Raw genomic sequence first — 9798 nt, forward strand, 5'->3', positions numbered from 1 at the left:
TGTGGCAGTGGGCCTCCAGCTGAGGCCTGCTCACTGATTCTGAAGGGAAGGCACATTGGCTTGTGCTCTCCCTCCTCACCCTCCCTGTCTCCAAAGCTGCTTCTTCCAGCCTGTCTTATCCACTGTGTCTTCCATGGCCAGCCTGGGGCAGCCTTTCTGCACGTCCTCTCTCCCACTCCCCTTTTCTTTACTCTGTCTTCTAAAGATGCGCCACACAGCCAAGTGGTACCAGGCTAGCATGCTTTACACTTGAGAGATGGAGTAATAACAGGTGGCAAGAGCAGAGGCTGCTGGAGCCCAGGATTCCGGTTGCCATGGAAACATGTCAGACCTGTAGAGGGACACAGGAACTGTCAGCCATGGAGGGTTGTGGGGGAACAAATGAGAGGGGTTAGGAGAGGCACATCTTTTCCTGGAGGGCTCTGCTTATGGCTCCCCATTTTCTCCAGGTACTATACACCCCAACCAAACAGGCTCTGGACAAACAGCTGCAGGATGGAGGCTGGAGCTCGAGCGAGCTAGTGGACACTAACATGCCCTCATGCTTGTGCCCAGCAGGTCCTGGCAGACAGCCTGAGCATCTGCTCAGAATGGGAAGCCATGCCTTTGTGCATATGCCAGGAAGAAGCATCAACTTCTGGCCTGCTTCCTCTTTCCCCAGGACACCTGGGATATGGTTCTAATCTCTCCAGGAGAGAGGTGACTGACGGTGTGGCCTGGCTGTCCCACCAGTCATTGTGTTCATGATTGACAGGTAACATTGCAGGAGGGATGACATTAACAGGAGGGAAAGACAGCTCTGTCATGGATTTGGGGCTTTGTTTTCCATAGACAGAAAATGTAATTTAACCGTTAGGTCCTGTAGCATCCTAATGTCTCCTGTTCTCACTTCTCTGAGCATGGTGGCTAGACTCTTGGAACTTTGGTCATCTCATCTGTCAATCTGTACTTCCCACTGGTCCGTAAACCGGTGAAATAGCATATGCTGGACATGTCAGAGAGATACTTGTTTCTTTTGGTTTGTTTTTCTTCGAGTTAGTTGCGTACCTCCCCCACTTCTGTTCTTCCCACCCCCACCCCCACCACATCTATCCATGAGCTTTATTCCTGATCTCTGTTTTTTTTTTCCCTTTGAGGTTTTCTTGAGTTATCTCCCCCAGGTAAATTTCAGAACTCTCAAGGCTCACTTCCCTTTCTTGGCAGCCTCCCTGTATCTCTTCTATGATCTCAGCCATGAGCGTCAATCAACAGTAAAGCAAATCTGTCCTTGTAGACACTGCCGTCAAGACATCACCAGGGTCTTTGTCCTCCCCACTGTCTTATTCTACAAAACGAGATTCAATTTCTCATACGCAGAAGTAGAAACTATTTAAATCCTACTTGCAAGGTCTGGGCAAGCCCCTTATTTATAGTAAAATTCTTTTTATAGCGATCTCATGTATGGTGCCTGGAATTGCTTGTAGCTAGGTCAGGCCATAGGCCAGTGTAGTCGTAGTCTGAGCTATGACTGAATGCTCTTTGCCATGAGTCTCTGGAATTCCCCAGAGAAGTGTTTCACAGAGTCATCCAGGATAGATTGCATTAAATTTAAGTTCAAAAGGAATCTCTGCTTTTATCAGGCCAATTGAAATAATTTTTATCGTCTTGAGCTTTATAATTAATATATTGGGTGAGTCAAATAGACTCGAAAGAGGTTTATGAAATGCTTGGAGTATACTGTATGACCAGAAAGTGTTTGCTTCCAGACCTCCTAGGAGGCTGAGAAGTGGGAATTTCTGGGCATATAGGCACCTGGGGATGAAACCTATCTTCTCTTTTATAACTGAGACCTGGAGTCAGCACCTGAATCTTTTTGCATTTTGGTTACCTCATCTTTCAAACAACTTCTACTTCACATAGATGCTGTAGGAACCAATGCAATAATATACACCTGGCATCTAGCAGATAGATCTAGCTCCCCCTGCCTCCCCCCACCCACCCACATAGCTGTGTAGTCGATATCTGCTTCTCTTCCTTCTCAGCAAGCCATCGAGTCACAGGGAGGCTAAGTGGGTAGATGTGACCTGCTGTCACTCCTCAAGAGGTAATGAGTTCTGGTTTTATGTGTTAGCCAGGCTTTCGTTGCTCTGGTAAATACCTCCGAGAAATAATCCAAAGGAGGAAAGATTTATTTTGGTTCAAAATTTCAGAGGTTTCGATCAAAAGCTGCTAGGTTCTGTGTTTTTGGAGTTATAATGAGGCAGGGCCTCAAGGCTGGGGAGGGGCATAGTGGAGCAGAGCTCCCTACTTCAGATGGTCAGGAAGCAGAGAGCTTAACAGAAAGGTTCCAGGGCCTTGACACCAGCATGGACTGACCCTCTTTCTCTGGTAAGGCTACACCTTTACAGTTCCACAACATCCCAAAAACGTTTTTGGATTTTGAACATATCACTGGATCAGATCATTGATTAGGTCAGAACATGTACGGTCCAGTCATTCCCTTCAAAGTTCTACCTTGGGAAAACTGCTGCCTTGGAAACCAAACTTTCAACACACACTGTTTCATACCAAACCATAGTAGTTGTGTGTATTAGTCTTTTGGTAATTCAGGGCTTCAGCCCCCACTCTTGCAGACTGTGGGAGCTGTTTGTGAGTCCATCTGTTTGGACATGGACTGTCTGTCTGTCTCTTTGAGGAGTCAAAAATAAACCAAAAGCAATGGGAGATTGCTCAGTCATAGGGAAAGCCCATGCCATGCTCTGTATGTGGGAAGATGATCCTAGGTGCATCGTATGATACCTGCTTATACCTTTGTCACCTTTTAAAGCCATTCATCCCACAAATTGTTGGTCACTATTTCCAGTCCACAAGCCAGTACTGCAGGTGGCCCAGCAGTGAATCTATCTGGAGGAATGGATCATTATGTATGACTGTATGAGGCAGGTGTGCATCTTTACCAAGATACATGATAGTGATACCTACACAGTGCCCTCCTCAGGGCATTGCTGGTTGGGAGTAGGGAGGGTCCATAGACGTACTCGTGCTCTCCAACCAATCTTGAATATCAAAGAGCATAAAGAGAACCAATGTATATACTATTAGCTCATACCTTGTCATTTTACTGGAATGGAAGGTGTGATACTTTGAGCCTATTGCTGCAAGAAGAGAGACCTCAACCAAAATTAAAACATTACTATTACTGCTCCCTCCCCCCTCCTCCCCTGCCTCGTGGTGCTCTACCGCAGTTACACCCCTCCCTCACTGTCACTTTCTAAACTGGACCATTGCTAAAGCAACACTACATCCGTCACCTCCTCTTATCACAAGTGTACATACTGAGGTCTACCTTCCTCACTCCCTTATGCAGACATTTTATCTTTCTGTATATAAAGGGACACTGCTTTGACACCATGTCATCAGAACCTTCTTTAAAACCAGGATCCCACACATGCCAGACAAGCGTTCTACTAATGTGCTATATACCCAGCCCTCTGATGACTTAAATTTTGAGAGAGGGTGCCATAAGTTGCCCAGGATGGCTTTTGACTCCCCTTAGCAAGCCTTGAACTTGTGATTCTTCAGGGTAATTGGGATGACAGGCCTGTATCACCAGGTCTGACTTGGGGCTCTCAATTCAACAGAATATTCTACCTATGATCCCTTTGGTGAATACTGTAAAGAGTAGTCTGGAAGTCATTAGTCTCTCTATTTTTCCCTCTTCATCTTTATATATCATCAGGGAATACAGTGAATTGAAGGCATTTAGATTTTTTGGTGGCAGAAGTATATTGAGAATGGGGAAGAAATCTGGTATTACAAGAAGTCTGTGTATGTATAGAAGAAAGACTGGGACCCAGGGACCTTTTTGGCATAGTGTATATGAGATGATTTTTTTTCTTGTATGTGAGCAGTTACTCAGACGTAATTATCACCGCACTTTGTATGTGCTTCACTCAATTGTGAAACTTGGCGTGTCACCTTAATATCTACCTCTTGTCTATTTTTACTACTTAATAGACTTCAGTGTCCCTCTTGAAGAGGAAACCGTAAGCTAATATATAAGTATGCTTTAAGTATGCTTAAACATACTTAGATTTTTCTCTAGAAAGTATTGAGAATGGAGAAGAAGGTAGTCAAAGAAAAAGGCAGAGAGGGCAGAGAGCACTTGGGCAAAGCGTACTTCACAGGCAGATGCACAGGCCTCGGGCAAAGCCACCCTGCTAGCTATGCTGATAACTTGGAGATGCAGTGGTTAGGGAGGAAAGTCCATTCTCAAAAAGATCACGAAAGGGTTGCCCATTCCCCTGGCTCCCCCAAGCAGAGGATTGTCTGCCCATCTGAAGATGGAAATCAATGACTTAGAAACTGATTAAACAATTCAAATATCAACTGATAAACGAATTAACCCTCTGTAACGTAATTCTGCTAGCCTTTGTCTTCCGCCTTCCTCAGGTAAGTTTTCTATTCCTGGAGGCAAAGCAAAGGCATGGAGGAAGCAAAGGCCGGAGGGAATCCTGTTAAAGGGGGCGAGTCCGTTTATCACTTACTGTCTGGCTAGTATTTCTGCTCACATATCTGCTTCCTCTTCACAGATTTCTACCCTATGGGACCCTGATTAACGTTAGCCAGTGAATAAGGAAAGATAGCAGCAGACACTGAGGATGCTAACGAGGAGGAGACCTTGGTGGTTAAGGCTGACTTCACAAACAGACTTTTCTTCTTAGTGGCAATCAGGGAGTGTGAATATCACTGAGAAATGTCTGCGTCAGAAAGAAGGGAATAAGAAAATGGAAGCATTCTCCCACACCAGGAACCTGTCCTAGGCTTTCCAACCAGCCCCTAGTAACTGGGAACGACTTTGGTCCTCAAAGGCATGGTGCTTTCAGAGAGGGCTGTCTATTCAAGGTCACACCTGAAGACTTTTCACTGCTGTTGTTTTGATGTTCAGCCGGGGTAGGTTATGGAGTTATTGTGTTCAGTTACTTGTGAAGAGCTTCTGCTCATTCGCTCACCACTGCCTCTATCTCTGATGTGAGATTGAGCTAAGTGCCCTGGCAGCCTGTGTCCAGTTCTGGGCATTTGGGGTCCTCAGATGAACTTACCCTAGTTGTTTTCCATGGTTGATGAGTCTGTACTTCTGAGAGTTGAGGGCGAGAACAGACACTTGTGTACACCCCCGAGTTGCCAGCATGCTGTCTAGAAATGACTAGCTACAGATACTGAATTAGCGTATCTTTTACAAAGGCTAGGCCTGGGAGCTGGTGAGATGGCTCAGCGGTTAAGAGCACTGACTGCTCTTCCAGAGGTGCTGAGTTCAATTCCCAACAACCACATGGTGGCTCACAAACATCTGTAATGGGATCTGATGCCCTCTTCTGGTGTGTCTGAAGATAGCTATGGTGTACTCGTATACATAAAATAAATAAATAGTTCTTTAAGAAAAAAAAAACCCAAAAACCAAAAAACAAAGGCTAGGCTTGAGTATTGGCTGTTCTTTCCCTCTAGTCCCTGTTCACAATTCCCATCTGACGTTTTAGAGTCTGTACAGGATTAACAGAGGTTTATCTATTAACTAATAACTCATACTGTTTCTGAGTAGTTTACTCAGAGATGGAATCAGAGGGCCAATGATGTGTCTGTAAAAACATTGAACTGGGAAAACTTTCAAAGATGATTTTGAAGGACTTGGAGAATGAATACCATTGGACCAAGAAGGATCAATGAAGCAAAATCAACATTAAATCTTAGCCCAGTATCGCCAATATCATCAATTTCAGTAGTCTACCCAAAGGTTGTAACAAACTCTTCCATTCTAAGCTTTCTGTTCTTCCCGGAAGAGACTCTTCTACACTCCAGTAGAAGAACAGGTAACATCTAAGTCTAAAATGGGAATTATTTCTCAATGTTTCCACAGCCCAGAAAGGACCAGATGGGACAGTCATTCCTAATAACTACTGTGACTTCTGCTTGGGGGGCTCCAACATGAACAAGAAGAGTGGCAGGCCTGAAGAGCTGGTGTCCTGTGCAGACTGTGGACGCTCTGGTGAGTGTGGCCCCTTCCTGCCTTGTGTGCTGTAGACCTCTTTTCTTTGGATGCTTTGCCATCTCTCAGTGGTTGGGGAGAGGGGAGAGCAGAAAAGGGATAATGGCGATGACGTCGATGGGAAAGTGGTTCTCAGGTTTATTTTCCTGTTTTTCTTCTCTGGGTCTTAAGGACCAAAAACTACTCTCTGGGTGCCAGGGAAAAGGAAAAGGAGAAGGTCTGGCTTTTTCATGAGGTCAACATAACATTGTAGGTGCACCTGTGATCCAAAGTAAGATAGGACAGAGCTATGTGGAGACCCCAGGTGACATGCTATCTTGTACTAGATGACGACAATGCTTCAAAAAAAAATGGTGTTTGTTCTGTGAGAATCAGAGAAGCAGCCACATCCTGAGCTGTGCGGCTCCTGTCTACCACCACAAGCCTGCCACCACCATTGGCCGCTCATGCCATATTTCCATGTAGAACAACAGTACAGAGCTCATTTGACATCAAGGAGTCATGAGGGCAGGCACCCTCGGGAGCAGCCTGCAGATGACCTCGCCCACTCTTCTCATCTTCAATCTACCCAAAGACTACAGTATCAAAAAGAGACATCTCGTTCCTTCATTCTCAGAATGAGTTAGAATCTTGGCTGTGGATTGGATTTTAGTTGTAGATAAATCATTATTTTTGCCAGATCATGGTCAGTTGGAGCTTTAACCCCTAACTACCCCCCACCTCATTTTTTTCTGTCATAATTAGACCAAAGCATGAGGCAAGGAGCTTATTGCAGTCTTCTGTTTCACCAGCTGCTTGCTGCAGACACTTTGGTTGGATGGTTGGGGCTAGCTTGGGAGGTCATCTCATCTTAAACCTTTTGATCCAGTGTTATTTTCAGCACCAGTCCCAAGGGAAGGACTGAAGTGACCTCATCTTAGTTTTCTGCAGTGACTCAGTTCTGCCTGGTGTGTCTGTCCTTAAGTCTTCCCTTTAGCTCTTATGTGTTTTGAAGCTGAGGTTGTTTAGGGCTCTAGGCAGCCTTGAGTGGTAAACCAATAACCGGAAATGGACTTAGTGTCGATTGCGTAAGACCCTTTAGATTGAATTCCCAAGGACCCCGCCAGGGAGTCCCTTTTGTGCAATTCTGTCAATTCATTTATGGTCCAAACGTGACATGTAACATTGACCTTTTACTTGAAGGTGTGCCCCTGTGATAGACAGCTCTGGTTTTTAGACTTTTTAAAAGAAAATTAAACAAATGAACTTGAACCTGGTGCTTTTTATTTGTTGTAAGATCAGGCATTCAAACAGCATCAATTTTATCAGAAGCAAGAGCACTTGGTGGAGTGGTGTGGCAAGCAGGGTCTTGTGGGCTGCTGTAGGCTTTGGTGGGTTAGAAGACAGCTTTAGGGTTCTCAATGTAAGCTGCTGATGTTTCCCCCTTTCTTTCCAAAAAAGATGAGGTACTTTAACTGATCCACAGACATCAGGAGTAGCATGTTATTTTTTCTTTCTACACAAAGCCTCTCTTTACAACCTTCACTCAGTATTTCTTTCTTTCCTTGGTTGGGTCTGCTCTGTGCTTCACGTGTTGTTTTATAGTACCATAGATATTCTCACCGTAATTGCTGGGAATTAATTTGGAGGGTCGTAATTCAACACCTGACTCTAGTGTTGCTGAAATAGTTAAAACAATTAATACAGGCGTCATTAGCCCATGGGGTGGGCTGCCGAGGCAGATGGGTAAATACATCTCTGGGGCCTCCCAAGGTCCTCTCAGAGAGTAGTATGAATTGAAAGAGCAGGTTTCCCTGGCTAAACTTACCCCCTGCCCATTGTCCTGGGAGAAGGTGTCTTGTCTGACCCCTTGTCTTGTCTGGAAGGGACCATCACTATGGTATTGGGTTCCTATTGGAGTATGAAAAGACTTTAAGCCTGAGTTTTATAGTTTTCTGGACACTGTATTCATTAGGGTTTTTTAAAGCCCATTGTCACCCTTCAGTGTGTCTTGAGTTCAAGTAGACAGGGTGAACCCTCTGGAGTAGCTAAGACATGGACATGTTTAGTGGCCATGGTGAGTGAGATTGCAAACATTTCTTCCTGGGTTAGAGAAAGCAGAAGTCCTTCTGAACTACCACCAGGCTATCCAACTGCTTTTTGCTTTTGGTACAAATGAACTTCACGGCGTCAGGGGGCGATGGAAAGAGCTGTCAAAGAATGGGATTAGAAGCGGGTAAAAATAAAAATAAAATGGACGGAGGCTTAACCACTTTGAATGGGTTGTCTGACAGTAATACCTTGGTAAAGCTGACTGTCAAAGTGACGGACGAACATTGTTCAAAGAAACGCCAACTGAAACTACAAAGAAATGCCAGTAAGGCTTTAAAACCGCCAAGCAAAAGCATTGTGTGGGGCAGGGCTGAGTGAGCGTGTGCTTCCGTACGAGCGGGCCTAAGGAGATGTTGTGCGTGTATCTGGACACATGTATCATGGTCGGAATGAGACCTTTTCTGGGAAGTGGAATCTTCCTGGAAATGTGTGCTTTGTCCTAAATCCCTGTCATCAGGTGATGTACCCGGTTAGTCCCTTTTGGTCTAACGCTGGCTTATTATCTTGCTGTTAAGAATAACACTGTAGTGACATAATGAGAATATTAATGATGCTGTCTGTTACTTAACCCATGTGCTGATATATTCATCATACATGTCAGCTCATTTGGGAGGAGAAGGCAGGAAGGAGAAGGAGGCAGCGTCTGCAGCACGTACCACGGAGGACTTATTCGGTTCCACGTCAGAAAGTGACACCTCAACTTTCTACGGCTTTGATGAGGACGATTTGGAAGAGCCTCGCTCCTGTCGAGGACGCCGAAGTGGCCGGGGTTCACCCACAGCAGATAAAAAGGGCAGCTGCTGAGCGCATGGGACAGACTGTCTGGCCGATTAGCCGCCCCCTCCCCCTGACTCTGGTCATTGTTCTAGTTCTGATATATATTTTTAAATGAAAGACAACTTGGGCATTTCCCTTTATCCTTGCCTTTTCCTTCTGCCTCCCACGTGTCCCTGCCCCTCCTAGCATCCTTCTGTTTTGGGTACAACAGAAGCACAAACTACTGAGAACCAGGGAAGAGCGGGATGAGAGTCCTCTGGGGAGCGACGCCATCGTGGTGGGCTCTTATCCCTAGAAGTAGGAGAAATTAAGTGGATTTTCTTTCACTGGGGGAGGGCATCTTTTTGACGTGAGCAGAGTTGGTTTCCTGTTTTCAAGAGAAGAAGAACATGAGGTTTGAAAACAAAGAACAAATAATGTTAACAATATTCATTTAGACAATATTTATTTACTCTAATAACTATTATTAGACTCAGAGAAGGGGGGGGGGGGAGAGAGAGAGAGAGAGAGGATGAGAATGACTGACCACTGGGTATGTATGTGTGTGGAGAATTTCTTCAATGGGAGTTGGTGACTCCACAGAGCAGACCCCTCCCCATGTCTCCTCCATGACCTTTCCATCTTCCTGCTTGTGTGAAAATGGCAACCATCCCAGAGAAGCCCAGGGCTACTTACATCTGGCCTCCCTCCAGTGCTGGCCCAGAGCAGCAGTGGCCGCTTCCCTCGGCCCCTCTCCTCTTTCCTTGTTGCTGGGTTTCCCTCATTTTCCTCCTGGCAAATATCAGCCTCTGAAACACAGAATGGAATGTCAGCAAATCACAGGCTCAGCTCTGACAGAGCAACTGAGGCCGGCGCTCCTGGAAGGAAGAGTGATACTACACAGTGTATCGCCCCTCCCTTTGTCCCGT

The 9798-nt window shown here is 45.4% G+C and overlaps 1 protein-coding gene across 1 annotated transcript in view; it reads left to right on the top strand.

Moving 5' to 3' along the window:
* The window catches only part of LOC114633593 (zinc finger protein DPF3-like), a 212077-nt gene extending 202751 nt beyond the window's left edge, over positions 1–9326 (top strand). Inside the window, exons 8-9 of the mRNA XM_028782157.1 lie at positions 5894–6022; positions 8715–9326. Coding sequence (XP_028637990.1) covers positions 5894–6022; positions 8715–8917 — 332 coding nt within the window. The 3' untranslated portion in view covers positions 8918–9326. The remainder of the gene's footprint in view (positions 1–5893; positions 6023–8714) is intronic.
* The last annotated feature ends 472 nt before the right edge of the window (positions 9327–9798 follow it).

Source organism: Grammomys surdaster, unplaced genomic scaffold, assembly GCF_004785775.1.
Source record: "Grammomys surdaster isolate TR1022 unplaced genomic scaffold, NIH_TR_1.0 721, whole genome shotgun sequence".
Classification (NCBI taxonomy): Eukaryota; Metazoa; Chordata; class Mammalia; order Rodentia; family Muridae; genus Grammomys; species Grammomys surdaster.